Genomic DNA, 24884 nt, shown 5'->3' with positions numbered 1-24884 from the left:
TGGAAGAATCAACATAGTTAAAATGGCCATATTACCCAAAGCCATATACAGATTTAATGCAATCCCCATTAAAATCCCAATGGCATTTTTAAAGAAACAGAACGAAAAATCATCAGAATTGTTTGGAAGCACAAAAGACCCCGAATAGCCAAAGCAATCTTAAGAAAAAAGAACCATGCAGGAGGTATCACACTCCCTGACTTTAGCTTGTGCTAAAAGGCTACAATAATCAAAACAGCATGGTATTGGCAGAAAAACAGACCAATGGAATAGAATTGAGAACCCAGAAATAAAACTACATATACATGGACAGATAATTTTTGACAAAGAAGCAAAAAACATACAATGGAGAAAAGACAGCCTCTTCAATAAATGGTGCTGGCAGAATTGGAAAGCCATGTGCAAAAGAATGAAATTGGACTGCTGCCTGTCACCATGTACCAAAATTAATTCATAATGGATCAAAGACTTAAGCATAAGACCTGACACAATAAACTGCATAGAAGAAAACATAAGTACTAAACTTATGGACCTTGGGTTCAAAGAGCGTTTTTTGAATTTGAAGGCAAGGGAAGTAAAAGCTGAAACAAACGAATGGGACTATATGAAACAAAAGCTTCTGCACAGCAAAAGAAACCATCGACAAAATAAAGAGGCAACCAACTGAATGGGAGAAGATTTTTGCAAACAGTGTTTCTGACAAGGGGCTAATATCCAAAATATACAAGGAACTCATGCAACTCAACAAGAACAAAAAAACAATCCAATTGAAAAATGGGCAGAGGACCTAAGAGACATTTCTCCACAGAGGACTTACAAATGGCAAATAGACATATGAAAAAATGCTCAACATCACTAATCATCAGAGAAATGCAAATAAAAACCACAATGAGATATCACCTCACCCCAGTCAGAATGGCTATCATCAACAAGACAAATAGTAACAAGTTTGGAGAGGCTGTGGAGAAAAAGGAACCCTTATACACTGTTGTGGGAATGTAGACTGGTGCAGCCGCTTTGAAAGGCAGTGTGGAGGTTCCTCAAAAAATTATAAAAGAAATACCATGTGACCCAGCAATCCTTCTCCTGGGTATCTACCCCAAAAATCTGAAAACATTTATCCATAAAGACACGTGTGCTCCAATGTTCATTGCAGCTTTGTTTACGGTGGCCAAGACAGGGAAACAACCAAAATGTCCCTCGATAGATGAATGGATAAAGAAGTTGTGATATATATACACAATGGAATACTATTTGGCGGTAAGAAAAGATGATTTAGGAGCATTTGTGACAACATGGATGGATCTTGAGAGTATGATGCTAAGTGAAATAAGTCAGATAGAAAAAGCAGAGAACCCTATGATTTCACTGATATGTGGTATGTAAACCAAAATCAACAAAAGAACAAGACAAACAAATGAGAAACAAAAACTCATAGACACAGACAATAGTTCAGTGGTTACCAGAGGGTAAGGGGGGTGGGGGGAGGGAGATGAGGGTAAAGGGATGAAATATATGGTGATGGAAGGAGAACTGACTCTGGGCGGTGAACACACAATGGGACTTATAGATGATGTAATACAGAATTGTACACCTGAAATCTATGTAACTTGACTAACAATTGTCACCCCAATAAACTTTAATTTTAAAAAAAATAGATGTATCCCTTTCAATTGATCTGCTCCCTAGTTTTCCCAGCTGAAATACTGCTAAAAGCCCTCAAATGAGGCAGACCCCGGCCAGGGCCGCTTTGCTCAGGAAGGCTCACGTCACTTCCTGAGGGCTGGTGTGGCCCGGAGTCCCAGGCACCGTGTGAGCGTGGGGAAGCCCTGATTGGAGCAGGTCACAGAGCGGCGGCTGGCGCTGGACTGGCTCCCTTGGCCGCACATGTTCTTCACTCAGAAGGAACAAAACACGTGCCCCAGCAGAGTCCCGCAAGGAGGTAACAGCCCCGGGAAGGTGATAAGAGAAAACACTGACTTCTCTGACCGCTGTGCTGTCTGGTTATCAGTCCACTCCTCCGCTGGCTGCACGCCATCTCTGCAAACCCGGCCCTGGGACTAGGAGCAGGAGGCTCAAAGGGAAGCCCCAGCAGGCCCTCTCACTTCCTAGCTGGATGGTACCACTACATTCAGTTGTGGGCCTGTGATTTTGTACAAGTTATATAGCAGATCCCTGTTAGTTAAGAAAATGGGGTTTTAGGGTGTACCTAGGGCATTGTCTAATCGCAGCGAGTCAACTGTAAACACGTGGGGGAAATGGCACGGACTTTCTCTCCGCCTAACGGCAGGCTCCATTCTCCCATCAGAGCATCCCCCTCCTAAAAAACAGGGCAGAAGATAAAGATAGACAGGTGTTTTTTCCGAGGCCACCGTAGCCATCAGAGAGCTAACAATGAGTGAAGGTCACTGGACCGTCATGCAGGGAGCAGGTCACAGTCCCGAGTGAGCGGCATCAGGTGAGATCCAGAGCACTTCCCATTATCCCTGGAATCTCAGGAAGACAAGGAGAGTTCCAGAGTCTGGAAAAAGTGGACACCTTAGCAACTCCCAGCTGCCAATTTGAGGGGAATCTCAAAATGTGACACAGAGGCTGCCGTCCAACCTCAAGTCATCGCTGGCCCGGAAAGGTCTCGAGTCCTGACGCTGGAATAAAATCTGGGAAGGGCACCAGGAACCTGGCAGGAGCAGGTGAAAGTCCTCTCTGGAGAAAATGAACATCCCCCGAGGCCTCAAATTATTGCCATAAAATGCACGACATTTTGCAAAACCATTGCTTGGCACACAGGACAAAAACAAACACCCAGGCAGATGAGACAAATCCCGTGAAAGAGAACCACAAAAACAACAGCTAACAGAAATATGGACTCCAGACACTGGATTTATTTGACACACATTTTAAAATATCTGTGCTTGCTCTTTTCGAGTAAAAGACATGAAACTTGCAGCAGAGAACTGAAAACTATAAAAATTACTTTGAAGATCTAAAAAGGAATCAAATAATTTCTAGATGTGAAAAATACAAATACTGAAATGAAGAACTTAATAGGTGGGTTTAAAGGCAAATCAGACCCTGGGAAGAGGAGAGGAGGGGTGAAATAGAGGTTAGAGAAAACCACAAGCGGTTAAGCATTAACCACTGGTCTGACTGAAGGACACACAGGGGCCCTTGTGGCAACGTTTCTGTAAGTCCTCAAAATAGTTATTAAAAATAGGAGTGAAAGAAACAATTTCCCAACAAATAACAGCTGAGAGAATTTATGGACAGCAAGCCTGCACTGCAAGAAATGTTAATAAAAGACTAAAAGTCCCGCAGGTTACAAGAAAATGATAACAGATTGAAACTCAGCTCTACATGAAGAAACAGCAGGGAGAGCAGTGGAAATGAAACATGGGTATGTTTCACCCTTTTTAAATTTAACTGATTTTTTAAACAAAACAATTACATTGTGTCTGTGGGGATATACAGAGGTCATCCCCACAGACACAATGTAATTGTTTTAAGCACTAGTTATTGTTAATAAATAATAAATAACTCGTGTTTAAAAAAACATGAGTCACTTAAAACAAATGTGCTCTTGTCTGTATGTAAGGACTGACTGCCATGCAGAGTGGGCCCCAGACAAGGCTATGTATTTATTGCGATACTTCTGCCACTGTTTTAAATATTCTGTATCTCCTCTTCTGCTGGAGTTACTTTTAGTGACAGTGTATGAATCAAGAGCTCAAAAATCTGACTGCCTGATATTTTCAAATTTTAAAAATCTCTTACTTGACACTATCTGAAATAACAATGCCCATCCTGAGCATTTTTCTCATTCACTGGAAGAGTCTCCAAATGACTTTTGAGTATTTCTAAAAAAAAAACACACACACACACACACAAAAAGAACCAAAAATCCAACTGCAAGTGATGACATTTAAGCACCACGTCAGCATTTGCTGAACAGGACTAATTAAAATTTTGCCATTAGTGGTAAAAATAATTCCAATGAATAGTTGTTAAAATGTTCTGAGAAATGAAATGGCAGCACCATTCACTCCAAAACCATGAGGCACACTGCGGATTATACACATATATTCTAATATACACCTAACTGGATAAAACTGTTAACTAGAGAATGATTCCTTTCAAATTTTAAAGAAGACATTTTATTAAAACCTACTTATTCGATGGCCGCTCACTGAGCAAGCTCAACTATAAAGGCAGCAGAAGAGAAAGACAGAAAGGGCTGGCAGACACAGTGAGGTGGTCTACACACACAGGGGATTGTCAGTCAGCTTAAAAGGAAGGAAATTCTGCCACACGCTCCAGCATGGATGGACCCTGAGGAAGCTTAAGTATAAAAACCAGATACTGCATGAGTCCACCTACATGAGGCCCCTTAAGTGGGCAGACTCATGGAGACAGAAAAGAACGGTGGTCGCCAGGGGCTGGAGGGGACTGGGGTGCTGCTGCCTAATGGGGACACAGCGTCTGCTTGGGAGGGAGACAAAGTTCTGGAGATAGATGGTGGGCATGGCTGCACAACACCATGAATGTGCTTCATGCCAGTAAATTGTACTTGAAAATGGTTTAAATGGTTAATTTGATGTTATATATATTTTATCACAATAAAAGGTGATACCTGAGGAAATGGAATGTCATAATCCCTGTAGAAACCAGTTCTTTTCTTGTGGAAACTTTCTGTATGTTCAACATCTGAGTCAAGACTGTAGTCTGAACTGTCATCACTGGATGGAGAATTATGCTAAAAGGAAAAGCAAATAAATAGATTACATTTGCAAAAGGAAGAAGGTCTAACTTGTAACTAGATAAGCTCACTTCAGCCAGAGGTGCCAACCAACACATTATATTATGTAGTAGGTTCTCAAGTGTTAATTGAAAACTTCTTGCTGCAAAGGCCATCATCATCGAACTTCTCAACAATTTTCTGAGGAAAAGTGTATCTTCCCCTCTTTTCAGGGACTTCCTGGCAGCATTTTCCTCATCATCCCTTTAGCCCAAGGACTTCAAAAAGGAAATACTGCACTAACATGATCTTAGATTTACATTAATCTTAAAGACAATAAAATTGCTTTCTCATCACCAAAAAGGGTCCTAGAACACGAGTAGAGTATGAATTAATTTATTTCTACCTAAAATGGCTTTGGAGTTCTTATTCTATTGCATAAGTACCCTAAAGCTGAAAGACACCAAACATTCCAAATTACAAATATAAGATAAATCCAACCCACAAAACTGACTGAAACACAAACCACAAGTAACTGATAATGAGTGAGAAATATCAAGAATAAGTTTTTCTAAGTATGAGTGCAATTTTTTAAAAAGGAAGTCACCAAATCTCCTCCATTTACTCAAATTAACTTCCCTCCAGGCTGAGTGCTCCCTTTAAAGCATGCGGAGAGCTCTGGTCAGTGAAGAGGTGGCTCTGTATTTTATGGTCCTCGCACCACCAGTTTCCAGCCCTATAACAAACTCAGTGAAAACTGGCGGAACTACATTAAACTCTGATGCTTCTAAAGCAGAAGGATGTTTTTTTCCTTTACTCCATTCTTAAATGCTCCTTTAAGGAAGATACACTGTTTTCCTCCACTTTGTTCTTCAACTTTCTGCATTTAGTTTTGTGGTGTTAATACTGTTTCTGTTGTTTGACAGGTGATATGAAGAAACGTTTTTCTAATGATGCTATGAAAGGTTTCCGGCTTAACTGCCTAATCTTTGTTGGCTGGGGTTTGAAATAAATATTGTCCATTCAAAAGCCAAGTGTGCTGAGTCACTACAAGTCTGTTCCTGTCCAGAGGAGAACCTGTCACTTGAGGAACACGACCTGATAAAGGAGCTCAAATGAAGACACTGCTCCAGGAAGAAGCACCAGAGGAAAGGTTCTGATGAAGGGAGCTTAGCCAGACCACTACACAAGAGAGGTGAGGACAGACTTCAGGAGCCTTCCAGAGGGCCATTAGAAAAATCCGTGTGGCTCACAGATAGGCATAAGAGGCAAAGTAACCACTGACCTGAAACTAGCAATTGGTCTACATTACAAATGGCTGGAAATTGCAGACAGTAATTAAAAGTTATTCAACTCTTAAGTGAAAAGCATGGTACATGGTTTTATTTCAGAATTTTTGGTTCCTTTTTGCCCCCTCCTTTTTTGGTATTGTTTGGTATCTGTTTTGTGTTTGAAAATGTTCCTTTAATTTTTGTGATTTTACTTATAAATACACTGGTGGATTATTTCCTTCAGTGTGCTAGGGTAAATACTAAAGTTCAAGTCTAAATTATGTTTTCTACAGAACTCTTTAATAACAAACAACATCACACCACCTCATGGTGAGTGAAGAGGGCAAAGGACATACAATTTAAGAACTAATAAACAGGGAGCCACTTAGTGACCTCCTTATATATTCAAATAGTGCCAGAATTTAGGACTTCAGTGACTGCCCCAAACATGCCATCCTTTCCCCCTTTTTTGCTTTTGTAGTCTCTGTGTCTCTTTGGCCAACCAGCTAATTCCTACCTGCCCTCCAAGCCTTCCACCAACGACCTCCATGTCCAATAGGAAGAGGATTTACTACAGACCAGTACACAGCAATCAATTAAAATGACACGTTGGAAGATTTGTCAGTAACATGTTTATCTGTAATATTAGGTGAAAATACAAAATATAAACAGTATGTCTCCAATATTAAGAAAAAAATTACAGAAAAAAAGACTTGAAAGAAATATACCAAAATGTTAACAGTGGTTGCTCTAGTTGGTTTAATTTGGGGGGTTTCATTTTCTTTTTTATGTTTCTGAAGTGTCTAAGTTTCTTGGAGTACATAGCTTTTATCTTGGGGAAAAAAGACTATTTTTAGACTACATTCAAAGACTCGTGAATTTTTTTTCTGATTTCCTCCATCACTAAGCAGATGCTCATCCAGTACTTTTCAGAAACATGCTGAGATTCTTCGGGATGGTGACGGGGGAGAAGGCTTCTCCCACTTTCGAGTCTCTCCCACCTCATTGTAAGCTGTTTCGCCCTAAGCACCCGAGGGCCCTGCTCTCCTCACCGTGCCCCTAGGAGACCACTCTGGGAAGGCTTCAGCTCTCACAAACCTTTCAAAACTACTGCCAACAACACGTCCCAACAGAAACTCTCCTCCCTGTATTTCCAAGCCATTCAGCAGGATTCCCTAGGGATAGTGCATCTTTGCCTCCAACTCATTATGTCTAAATTAAAAGCCATACCCTCTCTTCTAAAGGTCTGGCTTTGATCTATGAGTAACAGTATCACACTCCTTGGCTGAAAATGTGGGTGACACCTCTGACTCCTTCCTTCCAGTCCTCTCTAAGCTTCATCAATTCCTCCTGCGGGGTTTCTTAGATTTCTTTATTTCTCACCCTTCTTACGACCACAAACTCGGATCAGCTGCTCATCCTGCAAACTGTCAAACAAATTCCAGTACTGTCTGTTTGAAACAGAGCAAATCCAGTACCAATATTACATTATATGCCAGCACCAGCCTAAGAATAACATCTCAAGGACTATACACCAACTGTTGTCTCTGGGGGCGATATACAGGCCCTTCTCTTTTTACTTCTGTCGTAATTGAATTTTTAAATAACTAACTTCATGTTGGCTTGGTATTTTGAACAAAGTGTACACGAGTGGACTTCCACGGCTGTCTTCTGGACCGTCTGCCTCTCATCTCAAACTCCCCGTCTACCCAGCACCCCACTGCTCCCGCTGGTTGACCCCCCTGAAATGGCAACCACGCGAGCCGGGCTTTCTCACCTGAAGTTTGCCTCACACTGGCGCAGCAATGCTAAACTACGCCGTTCCTTTCAAGACTGCCCATAGTCCCAGCTCCTGTGCCGAGAGAACACGCCGAGACCTTGCCTGTCCCGAGGTCTTCCATGTGTGAATCACATGGCATCTCCCATCGCTGGAAACATTTTCTTCTCTCTTTCTTACAAATCCCATTTTTCACATCAGTTCTAATCCTTACTACTCTCTCCCTCTTCTCACTGTATTTTATATGTTATTTGAACCGTACAACTAGCACATTGCAAAATATCTAACTTTATAGTTATTAGCACTTTATTACATACTATTTCATTTGATAATTGTTTTATAGTTAATGATCAATGTCCCTAATCTCATCAAATAAAAACAAAGCTCTTTGTAGACAGAGATGTATTTTTCTTCTTCTTTAATCATAGCACTAGCCAATACATTCTTATGTATTACCTGATTATTTCAGGCTTGTTGAAGTTGATAGACAAATAAATGAACAAATCTTACAGGGAGAAAGTTCCATAAAGTTAACCTAAAGTGGTCGGAGCAGTAGCCACAGAGTCCCAGGAGGAAGAGGTATTGATCTGAGTTTTCCTCCCTGAGCTCATGGAACCTTCTCGCCTAGACCCCTCCAGGGCAGTCAGTGAGAGAGAGGCCTGGGTACAATGTCCTGTCATGTTTCTAACAGAAGTTGCCAATTTTCTGACAACAAAGTGGATGCTAGAATGCATCCTCTGCATTAAGTGGCGTTACTTGCTTTCTGATGCAGAAATCAAGGAGCTATGTGCACACTTTGAACCAGCAGGAAGAATCTGTGGGTTCAGTAGAAATGGACTCTTCTCATACTCCCAGGTGGGCCTCGTCTTGTCCCTAAAACTTTAGTTCTCTTGGACTGCAGGTCCTCGAGTGAGGGCCAGAGGGGAGTACAGAGTCTTTCTTTTTCGTAGTTGTGTCCCTTTTACTTTTGTACTTTTATGAAGAGAAGTTTCTTAATTCCTCACTGTACTGAGAACTTGGATCACAGTTAAGAAAGGGTCTCCAGTCCCAAGCGGGGGACCTCACCCGTCTTTTATTCTAATACGTGTACTGTTTCATGTTTTTACATGTACATTTGTGACCAATCTGGAATTATCCATGATGTTGAAAATGAATCCACTTTTATGTCCAGTGTTACTACCCAATTCTCTCACCACTCCTTATTAAAAAGTGCATCTTCTCACACTGGTCTGAGGTACCCCTCGATCATATACTATTTTCCACATGCATTCAGTCAGTCTAAGCTTTCTGCTGCACTGGTCTACCTTCCCATGCCCCAGCATCACACTGCTTGAACACCCGAGGCTTTACTGGGCTGTAGTACGAGGCTCACCTCACATGTTCTTCCTTTTTGGGTTTTCCGATCTATTCTTGGATGGCAGTTTTTAAAGTAGGTCCATAAGTTCATTGTTCCTCCTGCCCTCAATAAGTGGAGGTTCATCCCTCTCCCCTTGAGTGGGAGCTAGACTTAGAAATCTGTTTCTAGCAAACAGAATATCAGAAGTGATGGCATATCACCTCTGAGATCAGATTATAAAAAGACTGTGGCTATCAGCATGAAGGCTTGCCTGCTCTGTCAGTTCACTTGCTTAGAAGGAAGCCAGCTGGCACCATGAGGATACTGAGGCAGCCTGCAGACGGTCCACATGGCGGGCCAGGAACTGAGCCCCACCAGGAGCCACAAGAGTGATCTTGGACGAGGATCCCGCCTCAGTCAAGCCTGGAGGCGACTGCAACCTCCCAGAAACACTAAGTCAGAACCACCCAGTTAAGCCGCACCCACAGTCCTGACCCAAAGGCCGGGAGATGAGTTTTTGCAGGTTTAAGCGTCTAAGTTTGGGGTAGTGTGTTTGTAGCAGTAGTTATGGACACAGACGGTGACCTTTACTTAAAAGGTAGATGGTTTGGGAACCAGGCAGCGGGTGCCACTGGGACTTTAAAGGCATCAGTGAAAGACTAAAACTGCATCGAATGACTTAGTAAACCTTTAGATTTTGAGGCAACTTAAAGGAATGTGAGAGACATCTTACTAAAACTGGAAGAAGGGAGATCCTTGCTATGTAGTGGCAGAAAATTTAGCAACACTGTCATGTTGAGGAACATGGAAAGCAGACAACGTGTCTAATGAACTAGATGATCTGGTTAAGATTTTCAAGCAAAATGTTCAAGGTATCCACCTCTGAGGGAAGACAGATAAATTAAGGGAGGACTGTTACAAAAAGGAGCCAGGACTTGATGGTTTTGGAAGTTCTTAGCCTCAAAATATCTAATTTTATTTTTGCTTTTCCTTTTTTTTCTTGGTTTGTTTTCCCAATGACTCATATATGCTGCTGATCTTAAAAAACAAAACAAAACAAAAACTGTTTTTCCATTCTAATTCATTAGGTTCTGCTTGTAACTTAAGTCCTTCCTTTTTATTTCTTTCACCTTGGTTTGCTGTTTTCTACCTTTGATACTGTAATTGTATAATTTTTCTTCTCATAATTGCTTTAGCTCTATCCTATACTTACATGTCATGGTTTTATCATCATTTTCATAAAATTCTGCAGTTCTAATCTGTGTTTCTCTCGTGTTCCACAGGCAATTTAGAATTTGAACTCAAAAACGGAAAGGTATTTTTGTTTTTTGACTTTGTTCCTAATGTCTAGTTTTATTAAAGTGTGGTTTAATATTGTTCTTTGTGCTATTTCTACTCTATCGAATTAATTGGAGTTTTCTTTATAGCCTATGATATGGTTAATTTTTATGAATATTCCTAGTATACTTGAGATTAAGATGTATTCTCAGGATTCAGAGCTTATTATTAAAGATGTAATATCTCTTTAATATCCTTACCACCTTTTCATCAACTTGTTTGGTTGAGAGAGGCATTCTGGTATGTCTCCTGTTATTAGAGTATTCCTGGTATTTCTTCTCGCAGCTCCTTCAGCCCTTGCTTTATGAAAGTTGATGTTTTGGGGTATATGAAATATGAATAACTTATATCTTCACTATGCACTGTAACCCTTAACATTGTAACAATGCCCTCCTTTGTTTCCTTCAATGCCTTTTGGCCTAAATTTGATTTTTTCCGCTATTAGCACTGTGATCTCCACCTTCTCTTACTCTGCAAAATCTTTCTCTAAGGTCTCTTCTAGCTTAGAGTTGGATTTTGCATTGTTGGGGGTCTTTTGGTATTTAAAAAGACGGGTGTTTTTGTTTCAATTATTTCCTCCAGATTGTGTTTCCCAATAACCTGCATCCTGGCCCCTCTGTGCATACTATTTGTTTACTAATAGAACCAGTACTGAAATTAAGCAGGACCCTCTTCTTCTACTTTCCCTCTTTCAGCCCAGGATAATAATTTGAAGTATACTCTTTCATTCTCAGTTAATAACTATTAGGCAATAAATAACTTATTCTGCCTATCATGTACTCTTCTGCTTTTCCTGACAATTTTTTACAGTTGTCATGTTCCAAATCATAGCATGCTACCCACCATATGTCCATCATTTAGTCTTAGTTTTACAAGTGTGTGTGTGTGTGTGAGTGTGTGTGTGTGTGTAGATCATTCCTGCTTTCTCACCCTGTCATTTTGGTTTACTGAACTCGAAGAACTAGTAGATTCTACAAGAAGGCTCATGATAACAATATTTCCTGAGTTCTATCACAGACACTTTTTCTGAAGAGTTTCTATTTGAAGATCAGTATTCAGCTGGATATAAACTCTTTGACTCACATTATCTTCTAGCATAAAATGTTGATATCAAAATTTGTTATACAAGTCTAGTTTTCTTTTCTTAATGAGGGACTTGATCTTTTTTCTTAGGTGACCAAATGACTTTCCCCTCAAATCCTATTTATTCTGTTTGACCATAGCTTGTATTGTTTTTTCAAATCATTTTGAAATATTAGGTTAAATTTTTCATCTTTTGTGGACATTCTTTTCTGGAAGAATATTATTCTCTTTTTTTATAATAATAACTTAAATGGATCATGGTCCTATCCTGTTGCTCAAGTGTAAAAGGAGAAATGGGCCAGAAGGCTTTCTTAGCTTCATTTCTCTAGGGTTATCTCTTCTGTTGGTAGTGTGAAGTATTTACAAATATGGTTGTGTATCTTCTGAGATATGGCATCCCTGCTCCCTTCCACCATTTATCTGACCATTTCTCTCCTCGGCCCTAGTGTGTGTGTCCTCTCAGTTCAGATTCTGCTCCAGCAGTCATGTCCTCAGTGTGGGACTGTCCTCGGAAAGACAGTGGGTTGATAGGTTTGAGGAGTTCACTAGGCCCAGACTATTCTAGCACCATCCCCCTGCATGTGGTCAGTGTATCCTCTCGGGTGAACTGGGGGCTAGAAAAGCCCAAGTTTCCGCTGCTGTCCTGTCTGGCCCACAGACTTCGTGTTCACTGGGCACGCCGCCATTTGAGATGAACACCTGTTGCAATTTGTTTTCTGGAACTTCCTTTACCCTCTGCTTCACTGTGCAGTTGTTATCTATGGTTGGTCTTCCCATTTGTATTTTTGACATTTGTGGGGATAACTTGCTTCATTTTTTTTGTAGATGCTGCCAGTGAGGTATTGGTTTTGCTATCCTAATTGCTCTGTTTTTATGGAAGAAATTCAGGGAATTTCAAAAACTACCCCACCACTGCTGCCAACTTTCCCGAGTCCTGTCTGCATCAGCCCCCTCTTTTTCTCCACCTTAATCTACATTATCCATCTAGCACCCTACTGTTTTTTGATAGCATTTATTTCCTCTCTCTCCTTCCGTTTTCAATGTAATCTCTGTAAGAGCAGAGACCGCTTCCCTCATTATCACCCCCAGCAAACAACACAGATTTCCACAGCAAGCACGGATGACACATGTGAATGAATGAATAAATGAATGCACAACACCAGTGCACTGATCTATTATCTGTAGAGTGAAACTTTCTTTCCTAAAGCTTTGGCATCTTACAAGCTTCCATCAATTAAAAAGATTTAGTTTGGGGCCGGCCCGGTGGCACAGGCGATTGGAGCTCCGTGCTCCTAATGCCAAAGGCTGCCTGTTTGATTCCCACATGGGCCAGTGGGCTCTCAACCACAAGGTTGCCGGTTCAACTCCCGCAAGGGATGGTGGGCTGTACTAACAACAGCAACTGGACCTGGAGCTGAGCTGCGCCCTCTACAACTGAGATTGAAAGGACAACAACTTGACTTGGAAAAAGACCTGGAAGTACATACTGTTCCCCAATAAAGTCCTGTTCCCCTTCCCCAATAAAATCTTAAAAAAAAAAAAACAGTCATTAACCGTTAAAAAAAAATTAATTTGCATTAAAAGCTGCCTTGATTGTTTTTTTAAATCTTTAAGATAATTCAAATAATCTTCATGTTCAGAAAATTTATTAATCACATAAATAAAAAGATCTAATCCATATGTTTTGTAAGGAAATAGGCAGGATTTATACTTCTTAATTTTTGGTATTTTATGTATCATAAAAATGTACCCAAAGAGTAAAAAGTAGATTGTAACTAACCTTATGTTTCTCACGTTTTCTCCTTTTGGATTTTTTCTTTTCTCTTTCTTTCTTGTGTTTTTTTCTTGATTTTCTGTAGGCTTTCTCATTTTTCTGCTTCTCATCCTCTTTTAATTCCTGTTCTTGTGTTTCTTCGAATCCTGCATCGTCTATTTCACCATCTTCTAGTTCACCATCTTCTCTGTAGAAGACAATGAAAACTTTGATTTTCAACTGTCAATTCTAAATAAAATCTTATAGAAACAATTCCAAAAGAAAAAAAGCATGTGCCAAGAATTTAAGTTTTATTAATTTAGATCAGGTTTGACAAACTTTCTGTAAAGGGCCCGATAAATATTTTAAATTTGCAGACCACATATGCTTCCTATCATAAATTCTCCCTCTTCGTTTTAAGTAGCCCTTCAAAAATGTAAGAACCAGCCTCAGCAGCCAAAGTTTGCCAACTCTCTGATTTAGATTAAGATTACTGACTCTCACAATATGCACACATGAATGCAGTGCCGTCCCAAAAGACTGCAGTAATTACCATCCACCAAACGGCCTTTAAAAAAAGTGAAACTGAAATACCTTAGGAAGCAAACACTCTTAACTACAGGGAGGGATTTTTTAACTTAGGGGCCTTCAGACATCTATAAATAATTTTAAAACTAAAGCAATCTATATTAATTCTCATCATCAGAGAACAAAAAGCAAACACATTTCAATAAGTAGAGAGGTAATAAAACGTTAGCCACAAAAGCAGAATAGTAAATTCCTCAACTTGAATCTGTAAAAAATACTCATAGTAAAACTACAAATCTAATTCTACTTTCCAAATACTAGTACCTTTTCTATTATGGAGACTGAATCCTAGAAACAAACCTTTATAGTGATTATGACATTCTTATAGTTGTAGAAGCCAAAAATGCTTATTGATAGTATTTTTAAATGCAAATTAACCAGCTGATCTATGTGGGAGGATAAATAAAATAGCTTTAACATTTAATGCAGTTTCCATACCATTTGAAAAAACACAAATTAGAACAAATAGTATAGGTGCAGAAAGACAAATGTCTTGTGTGACTGGAGGCCAATGAAAAGTGCCCGAGCTGTGGTGTGTGTTTTTTCCCCCCTTTTCTTCCGCCTCCCCTGCACTCTGGTTCAAGCCGTTGTTCCTCAGTCTAGTTGTGTGGGACCCAGCTCCCTGGCCCAAGCTGGTATTATGAGCCTTGCGCTCCCCCCGTCTGGGGCAGTCTGTCACCAGTCATCGGTGGGCCGCTCCAAGCAGCTCACGGCAGCTCTCGCTGGCTGCCGGCCGCTCACACTGGCCACTGGTCACTCACAGCAGCACACGGCAGCCCATGGTAGCTGATGCCAACCTCCAGCTGCTCACGGCAGCCCAGCTCCAGGGAGAGCCATTGTTTACAATCTTAGCTGTAGAGGGCACAGCTCACTGGCCCATGTGGGAATCGAACCAGTGACCTCGGAGTTAGGAGCTCGGAGCTACAACCACCTGAGCCACTGAGCTGGCCCCGGTGTGTGTGTTTTTAAATAAACTCTAAAATTACTAGGCATGAGTGGTTTCTGAAGTGCAAAGCTGACCATGTCATTCTCCTGCTAAAAATCTTCAGTGATGATGTGGTAGCTCATGTTTGCTTCAAAACAATGCACTGGGGATGGAGGAAGTGGCCTCACCAAACTTGTCCATGAGCTGCTAATTGCTGGATGGTGGGGTAGATATATGAGGGTTCATGCTACTATCCTCACTACCTGTGTTGGAAGTTTCCAGTGATAAAAGGTGGGATTGGTGACTCCCTTCTGACCCAAGGAGGACATCAAATGTCCCCGATATTGCCAAAAGGCCCTTTATAATCAAGTCCCTGTGACCTGGCCACTTCTGATTTCCCCACTCTTAGCCTGAAAGACTGACTTAAAGACTCCCACTGCCCTGCTCCTCTCAGCACCCACCCCACTCATGTACCTGGCTTGCCCCAATTCAATCTCTAGGACCCAGTTTAGATGCTACTTCCTCTGAGGTGCCTCCACTGACTACCCAGGTTTAGGTGAGATGCTCCATCCGAAGTCATGCCCCCATATTCTCATTTCTTTATCACCACACTCTGCAAATTATGTGCCAATGACTTGTTCACTGGTTGGTGAATGCAGGGCATGCGACTATATAAAGACAATTAAGTTCACAAACTCATCCTAGAAAAAGTGCTACACACCTCATTGCTGAATATCCCTATGGTCACCTTCAAAGTACTCCCCTTGGGAAGCAACGCACTGAGGCCAGTATCTAGTCTACCCTTCAAAGCAATTTTGGAACTCTTTTTCTGGCATGGCCATCAGAGCTGTCATCGTATTAACCTTGATGTCCTGAATGTCATCAAAATGTCTTCCTCTCAATATTTCCTTTATCTTTGGGTAAAGAAAGAAGTCATTGGGGGCCAGATCAGGTGAGTAGGAAGGGTGTTCCAATACAGTTATTTGTTTACTGGCTAAAAACTCCCTCACAGACAGTGCCGTGTGAGCTGGTACATTGTTGTGATGTAAGAGCCACGAATTGTTGGCGAAAAGTTCAGATCGCCTAACTTTTCCACGCAGCCTTTTCAGCACTTCCAAATAGCAAACTTGGTTAACTGTTTGTCCAGTTGGTACAAATGCATAATGAATAACCCCTCTGATATAAAAAAAGTAGCAACATCATTGCAAAAAGTTCGTGAACTTAATTGTCAGACCTCGTATCTCCAGCCCCTAGCATAGCGCCCTGCTGTGTTTTTTAAATTCTTTTAAAAATAATTTTATTCACTGGACAGTTATGTAATGTCCATACCCATGAACATAACTCTTCCAGAAACGGACATAATCACTCTATTATTTTTACATTAATAAAGTCATCCATATATAATGGACCTAGCAACTTCTCTTTTTGATTTATTAGATTTTAAAAATTATCTTGGGTTTAGTAAACAAAAGAGCTTTCATGATAGTGTTGAGCTACTTCAAAATCTAGACATGCGAGCACTCTTAATCACTTCCATTACGCCTTCTGTTTTTCATTTTCAGCCCCTAGCATATCTCCAGCCCCTAGCATAGCGCCCTGCTGTCCACTGAATATACAGTACCCATCACTCCTGCCACTGTAGAGCACGCCGGTGACATCACACTAAACCAACTGTGAAATCAATGTTATTTCCCCCCGGTTTCTATTACAAAATCAAGTTATCCAGTTAGTTGAACTTAAAATTTATTGGGAGGCAGGCGTGGCATTCTGGCTGTTTTAATAAAAAAGTTCTGAACTTTTATAATACCATGAAACCTTATGGCCCAAGAAAAATGAATGCATATATTCATCAAAAAACAAGTATAAGAATGTCCTCAGCTCTTCAGGCATAATAAAAAACTGTAAACAACAGAAATTTCTATGAACAGGTGAATGATAGAGTGTGCCTTATTTATATAATGAATACTACAAAGCAAAAAAACCCTACTACTATATACAATATGAATGAATCTTACAGATGAAGCACAAGAAGCCAGACACGAGAGACTATTGTTAGGTTCCAGTTGTATGCACCATGACACTATGGTGACATAAGTCAGAATAGTGATCACCTCCTGGAGGGCCATCGCTGACAAACACAGTGTACTAAGGAGCCTTCGGGGTGTTGAGATGCTCTGTGTATGATCTGTGTGGTGAATACTACAGACATAGACGTGGAAATTCATCAAGCTGTACATTTACGAATGGCGTGCTTTACTGTCCATATTTGTACCACAATAAAATTTAAAATACAAACAGTAACAAAACCCTATCGGTGTTCTATCTTTTACCGCCTCCCCTCCAACTTGAGTTCCTTAAAGCATTTTTACATCTTAAAACTAATGCTGGTTTAGCATTTTGACTAGAGCTATTTATTTATTTATTTTATTTATTTATTTTATTTGTTTTGACTAGAGCTATTTAAATACATAAAGTGCTCAAGCTAAAAATGTTGCATATAACATGTCCTACTTTACATAAATTCTTTCACCGTGAAATATAGGGCATTTACATTTGTTATTAGACATAAAACTGAATCTTTAAAAATTTTTCTTTTACCTCCCTTAGTCTTTTTATCATTGCAGCAATCATGCAATAAAAAGTTTAAACTTGTGAATTTATGTTTGGTTACAAAAAGGGGGCGAGAACAAGGAAATAATGAACAGTGATCCACACTTCTATCAACTTCTTCCAAAAGCTTTCGGCGGATATGGAAGGCATGCGTGACATAAAGGAAAGAGACTTAATGGAAGGAAAGCTAGATTCTAAGTCCAGCTGTCACCAAGATAAAATGAAGCTCCCTTAATTGAGCACCTATTGCTATATTGGTTACTTACTGATCTAGTTCTGTGAAAATGAGAAACAGAAGGCGTAATGGAAGTGATCAAGAGTGCTCGCATGTCTAGATTTTGAAGTAGCTCAACACTATCATGAAAGCTCTTTTGTTTACTAAACCCAAGATAATTTTTAAAATCTAATAAATCAAAAAGAGAAGCTGCTAGGTCCATTATATATGGATGACTTTATTAGTGTAAAAATAATAGAGTGATTATGTCCATTTCTGGAAGAGTTATGTTCATGGGTATGGACATTAGATAACTGTCCAGTGAATAAAATTATTTTTAAAAGAATTTATCTCTTAGGCAAATTCACGGAGACAGAAAGTAGATTAGGGGCTGCCAAGCATATTAGAGGGAGAAACGGAAAGACTGCCAATGGGTACAGGCTTCCCGTTTTGAGTGATAAAAATGCTCTAAAATTAGATACTGGTCATAGTTGCACAACTCTGTGAATATGCTAAAAACCAATGAATTATATACTTTTAAAAGGGGGAGTTTTATCTCAATGAAGCTATAATTAAAAAAAAGTAATACTCAAAAAAGATTCTATTTCTAGATTTAAGTACCTAGATTAGAGACAACTGGAGAAAATCCGGACATACCATGGTATAAAGACTCCAAAATTGGTGAATACCCTCAAAGTCCCTGACACGTCCCTATGCTGAGGCCATTGCTCACCAAATCATCATAAACTGACACACCTCATGGAGGAGGCTACTTTCCTCACTCTGGTTTTATTGGCTAGTAAAAGAAATTAACCTGAACCAATCAGAGTTACGTCCTCCTTGGGATAGGCTGTGTTCACTACAACAAGGACATTTATCACATCTTTTCACAGTCCAGGAGCAGATGTTAGACCAACACACCAGTTTCCTTGGGTTGGAAACTCTCCTACACTTGTCTCTTCAGGCCTCCTCCTGATCTGGCCTGTCCCTCTCCTGTCCCACAGATGGTAGTGTGGGGAGCTGCTGTGCCCAGTGCTGGGACACCTCGTATGTCTGCACGGTGGCCACGCGGGCACCCTGCCATCCTCCAGAGCCCGGAAAGACAGGCATGGGGCCGCGGCCACAAGACTTTCCACCCACGGTGCTCCATGGGAGGCTGCTGGCAGGCAGGTTGTCACCCACCTCGCCTGCTCCTCATGCTACAGCTCAGGCTGAAAAATGCCTAGCTGCAGTGTAGAAGCTGCTCCTCATTACCTGTGATCACCACGCCTCTTTGGTCTCAGGATCCTACTGAGGAACGAAGGACACGGAGCTGAGGCCTTCCTCATCTTGCATTTGTGCTCTATGTGGTAATGAGCCAGCTGTATCTGTCAACAGGCCTCACAGAACACGCTGGGTCTAGGGTTTGCCTGCACCTGCTCCATCTGCTCCCCCAACCTGCAGAGCTTACACGTGACTCTCTGGACTAAGCCTTGACCCAACTCCCCACCTGACACCTCCCAAACTTGGTACTTCCACCTGAGGGAAGTACTGGCTGCTCAAACTGGGCCATGAAAGCGACCCTGAACATTTGCACCCTATATGGCTTATCGTGTTTGTTTCAGAAAAAGTTTTTTTACATGTCACCAGTGGTACAGTCTGAGTATCTGTGGCCAGCAAAGTGCTTTTGTCCTTATCCTTTATCCAACGCATTCTGACACTCTGGAATGTATCTGATTTGCTGAAACCCAGCATATCCCTTTATGACCATCTAAAGCCATGGAGATTTTTACTTGGTTTGTTTTACTCAAGCCAGTCTTAGAATCTGTCAAAGCCTCAACCCAAATACAAATCCCTTCAGGAATGGGATTCGGTACAAATGATTCCTCCTTTGTTTTTACAACTGTACGTGGCTCTTCTAGTCTTTACTTCCCGAATCAACAATATGCTTACTCATGTCTGCCTCACCAAAGCCTAATTTGCACATGCAAATAACACCTGCATGTAACAATGCAGCAATCAGTCAATTTCAGATCTTCCCTTCCCCACTCCTTTAGGAGACCATGCTTCTCTGCTTCTGTCTGAAGGGACACTGACATCTCTGGAGAAAAAAAGTGTTCCTCCTTCCTGCTGCAATCAAGAGGGCACCATTTTCAACTATAGGAGCTATATAACTTGAAAAATTTATCAAGGTTGTTACTAACATTGACTGATATGTAAATAATACTGTAAAGCCCTAGCAGCACAACCCATTAGAGTCACTGGTCCAAGTGTCTGTAGACAACACACAGCCCTAGATCCCTTGCTGGGAGGCCAAGAAAAATATATGGAACACTCTTAACAGTTTCGGCTGCCCATGGGACGATGCCATAGGGAACTCAGACTAAAAGAAAGAACAACTTGGGGCTGGCCCACTGGCTCAGGTGGTTGGGGCTCCGTGCTCCTGGTGCCGAAGGCTGCTGGTTCGATTCCCACATGGGCGTGTGGGGTCTCAACCACAAGGCTGCCAGTTCAACTTCTCGAGTCCCGCAAGGGATGGTGGACTCCGCCCCCTGCAACTAAGATTGAACATGGCACCTTGAGCTGAGCTACTGCTGAGCTCCCAGATGGCTCATTTGGTTGGAATGCCTCCTCTCAACCACAAGGTTGCCAGTTCGACTCCCGCAGGGGATGTTGGGCTACGCCCTCGGCAACTAACAATGGCAACTGGACCTGGAACTGAATGGCGCCCTCCACAACTAAGATTGAAAGGCTTGGAAAAAAGTCCTGGAAGTACACTGTTCCCCAGTGGAGTCCTGTTCCCCTTCCCCAATAGAATCTTAAAAAAAAAAAAAAAGGAAAGAAAAGAAAGAAAGGACAACTTGACCATGAAAAGTGCACTCAGGAACATCATGATCTGCTGTCCTGGTCAAAGTGAGGGTCTCCTCGGTCATCACCGAACGTGCCTCCAGCTTCTCCTAATAGCCATGGCTGCCCTTACTCATGCCCCAGTGCCTGGTCCCCAGAGTCAGATATGCTCCTGCACGGCTGTCATTTCATCACATGGCACAAAAATTTATTTTGCAACAGAAGGAAAACAAAGGGATTCTGATACTCAGTCTAGCCAAATACCAAGGAAGGAGTTTGAGTGGAACCCCCACAAAGATCGTTACCCACACAGCAGTGAACTGCTGCTCTCCATGTGGGTAGGACTAAGGGGCTAAAATAAATCTGCCCAGTCCCCAGCACGTGTATCCAGAAGTGCTAACAGATGTCCCCGAGCCTAACAGCTCTCTCGGATCCATCCTCAAATGTCTTTGTAAAGCAATGCCCGCACTTTTGTGACAAAAGCAGGAAAACAATCAAAAGAATTTCTAGTTCCTAAATGAACCAATCAGAATTAACACCTAGAATTTCCCCCAACATTCAAGAAGCTTTTCATTTTCTTCCTTTTACCACCCCACTTTCAGCATGGAGAGACACACTGAAGGTGTTTCTTACCCAAGCAAGCAGATTAACTTTTTTTTTTTTAAGCTCTGATAGAGTTTTATTATTCCCTAAAAGGTATTTATAGAGCCTTTCATTAAACAAACTATAAACTATATAAATAAGTCACAGTTAAAATTCTAACGAGTAAGATGACACTAAGACGAAGATGACTACACAGCTGATTGATTTTAGACGTGATGGCAAGTTTGGCTCTGAGCTTCAGCAAACAAGGCTGGGACTTAAGACAAAGAGCTTCAGGACAGAAGCAGACCAGCTGTCCAAGAGAAGCATACTTTCTTCTGCGCGAGACAGGAGTTTCCGAGTCCTCATGAATACACTGCGGATACAATGGACACTATCCTCAGTAGTGTCCACACAACCAACACAACAGCTTTTCACTGATGGCACACCCCAGTCGGAACCAAGGGCATGCTGCCAGTTCAACAGAGAAAAAGCAGCGCCAAGAGGAAACCAGTGATACTAAGAACCAGTGTGCCTGATGCTCAGATTTAACCCAGGGATGAGGCCCACAACACCCAGAGTAGTGATTCTCGAACACTGTATGGATAGAATTTTCTGTCCCCCTAGGAGAAAAAAAAAGCCACTCATTCATTCAGCAGGTATTTATTCAGCGCCTCCTCAGTTGGGGACACAATGGCAAACAAGAAAGAGATGGCTTTCTTTTTGCATGAAGTTTTCAATGGAGAGGTGGGGCAGACAGACAGACAGACACCAGAGCATCAGGTAAATATAAAGTGACAGCCACCCAAGTAAAGGAGGAGGAAAACAGTGCTGGAGCCACACGTAGGGGAGAGTCTGGAAGGCTCCCTGAGAAGGTCCTGAATGCACTGAGATGAGGAGTTAGCCCAGGTAAGGGGTGGGGAGGGACCTCGGGCAGACAGGAAATCGGATGCGGGAGACTTCTGTGTAGAACCGAGACAGGAACCGAGACAAGACCAGGGTGGCTGGACCATGAAGAAAAGTGGGGAGGCCAGCACATTATTCAGGAGTGATGGGTAGCACAGACCACGCAGAGCTCTGAGCAGCTGGAGTCTAAGAGAAAGAGGAAGCATGGGTGTTTCCAGGAAAGGAGGTGGTGTGGACGGAGAGTGAAGAACAGATCCCAGGGACAGACCGGTGAGGGGAGGCAGGCCGGCCGCACTGCAGTGATAGAGGCAGCCTGAAGAATGGCGCACTCACGCAGATACACCCTCGGTCACTGACGGGGACGCAGTTTCTCTAACAGTGTTGAGGCAGAAAAAATTGGTTGAAAACTACTAATATCGAGAAATGTATAGACTATTTTCCTTCAGGCACTCCTCCATGAATACTGCAAACACTCCCATGATTTATACCTTAAAATGTCACCTGATTATTATTGCTGAGGCCATTCTTTGACTAGAATGAAGATTTTCCTTCAAAATGGTAAGAATAAAAATGAATGTGTTAATTTTCTGTATCACAGCAAGACATAATTGCAATCATTTCAGCCTCAAAATTTTCAAAGTAGGCACAATTACCTGGAGTAGGTAATGAACAACCAGTAACATTAAATGAAACATCTAATTCAAGCAATGTACCTTCCTGGGGAACTTCCCAGTATAGACTTGGTGCAGATACACCACGATGTTATTAAGTTAAAGGACCTCTGAACAAAGGAAAGGAGTCCTTATGGGACATTCATGCTTTTATTTAAACACATTTTCAGGAAATAAGAAAGATTAAGGACAAATGAGCCACACACACATTATTCAACTAAAGAACTTGGAAATGGGCAAATTCAAAAGAATAAGAAAGAAAATAAATAATGTAAGGACAGAAATCAACAAAATGGAGAACAAAAACGATAGAGAATGTACATAAAATGTTAGGGTATTGTTGAAACAAGTATTACCATTCATTACTCACTATCGTACCAGTTGGCCTCAGTGGTTCTACAATCACTCAAACCTATGAACAAACAGAAAACGTACATGATTCCCTTTTAGCCATTCCTTTAAAGAGGACACGTTAACTTTGTTGTTTTCCCCATAAAGGCCAAAGAGTGTCTGGAACAGAACCTTTAAAAAGCCTGGGGCCATCAGAGGATTATGGATATCTGACTTTAACAAATAATTTAAAAATAATTCTCAACAATTTTTATTCCACATTTTTTATTATCTAATTCTCTCACTAGTTGCCTATCTTTGATTCCAGCTGTGTTCCTAATAAAGTAATAGTAATTCTGAAGCAAAATAACATCTGGATTCCAATTTGTAGTAAAAAAATAAAAAACTAGTATGATGATAGTTAACAATTTGCTGCCAAGCATGTTACTGGGTCAGTTCATTTCATCTTCATGTGAGCTCTGAAATACTGCCACTACCCCAGTGAACATGCGAAGAGAGGAGACAGAGAATCTAACTAGCTCTGCGAGCAGACGGCAGAGCTGGAGCCCAAAGCCCAGACAGGCAGCTTCCCGGGCCCATCACTCTCAACCATGTGGTTGTTCTCAGGAAGAACTTGCCAACAGTCAAAGCAGCTAATGGCAGCTAATGTGAAGAAGATGCTTTATGAACCTCACCAATCAGGGCACAGGATGTGGGGCTGTTTACTGTAAAAGATTTTCCCACATTTTTATACATTTAAAACTTTTCATAATAAAATGTTGGCGAAAAGACTTCATCAATGCACCATTTACGTGGTATTTTAAGAGATGATACAAAAAACTGTTAGGGTCTGGAAGTTGCATTTCTGACATGCAAAAGTAAACCTGCGTTACTTCAGCTCTACAGGAGCCATTTTACTGTTTGTCAGGAAATGGTAGCCAGCAGGCTAGACCAGCTGGAATGATAATACAGGACTTGTAGTCATGACACGCTATAGGATTTTCTTTTTATTGAACAGTATTTTTTTAAGTGCTCAAAAGAAATTAGTCAAAATTTTTATTGTACAGATTTTTAAAAAGAGATAAAAGGCTTAAATCATGCGGAGATGGAAAATGAGCCTCCCCATTTCATTCCAGGGTCCCAGACAAATTGATGAGAGTGGTGCAGTAGAGGTGAAAGCCTCCACATCACAGTCAGACACGGAAGGAAAGAAGGGATGCTGGAGAAATGGAAATTGCTGTTATTGCTAAAGTTTGCCATTTAATCAAAACAAAAAGGGGCAAAGCACCAATATCCAGGAAAGAGAGTAGAATACTAACAAGTAACAAGGTAGCTGGCTGCCAGAACAGCAATTTTCACCTAAAGTTAAAGAGAACCCACACCAAAATCAAACAAAAAAAAACCCTCCTGTTTAATGAGGACCCAGGGTTCTGCCAAAGTGAGGTCACCTGAAACTGGAAACTGAAGCAGCAGTTTTAAACAAGAACAATAAGCAACGATAGATTTCTTAAGGGGAATAATTAATGCTGTACATTCATGGCATATTGAAACCGAACATGTAAGAAGACGTCATTCATCGCAGGATAGAACAGAAGGTTAGAGCCAGAAAGACCTGGTTCAAGTTCTGCTTCCCAGCCTTATGCTCCCTGTATGACCTGGACCAAGGGAGTTCACCCCTAATACTCAGTCTCTTCTGTCCACCGTGCTGTTGGGGCCAAGTGGGAGAAGGTTAGGTGAGCACTGAGCACTGAGTCTAGCATACGGCCCTTTGCTCTTGTGATTACTTGAAATAGATACATTGAATAAAATGGGTACACTAGCTTACAGGGATTCTCACTGAAATTGGGGAAGGTTATAAACCCAAGAAGCATAGATTCTTAAATAAGAGGAAATTTCCATTTTCCTTCAGAGAATAGCAATGAAAAACTGTCCCAAACAAGGA

General features: G+C 41.3%; 1 protein-coding gene across 2 annotated transcripts in view; it reads right to left on the bottom strand.

Moving 5' to 3' along the window:
• Positions 1 to 24884, bottom strand: part of ZC3H6 (zinc finger CCCH-type containing 6) — a 63004-nt gene that overhangs the window by 30831 nt on the left and 7289 nt on the right. For both annotated transcript variants that reach the window (XM_081068356.1, XM_081068357.1), the window contains exons 2-3: positions 13318 to 13498; positions 4628 to 4750 (exon numbers count right to left, since the gene is read on the bottom strand). In XM_081068356.1, coding sequence (XP_080924482.1) covers positions 4628 to 4750; positions 13318 to 13498 — 304 coding nt within the window. The remainder of the gene's footprint in view (positions 1 to 4627; positions 4751 to 13317; positions 13499 to 24884) is intronic.

This window comes from Rhinolophus hipposideros (genome assembly GCF_964194185.1).
Source record: "Rhinolophus hipposideros genome assembly, chromosome: 12".
Classification (NCBI taxonomy): Eukaryota; Metazoa; Chordata; class Mammalia; order Chiroptera; family Rhinolophidae; genus Rhinolophus; species Rhinolophus hipposideros.
Note: the sequence above shows the minus strand (reverse complement) of the source record. Positions and strands in the feature narration are given on the sequence as shown.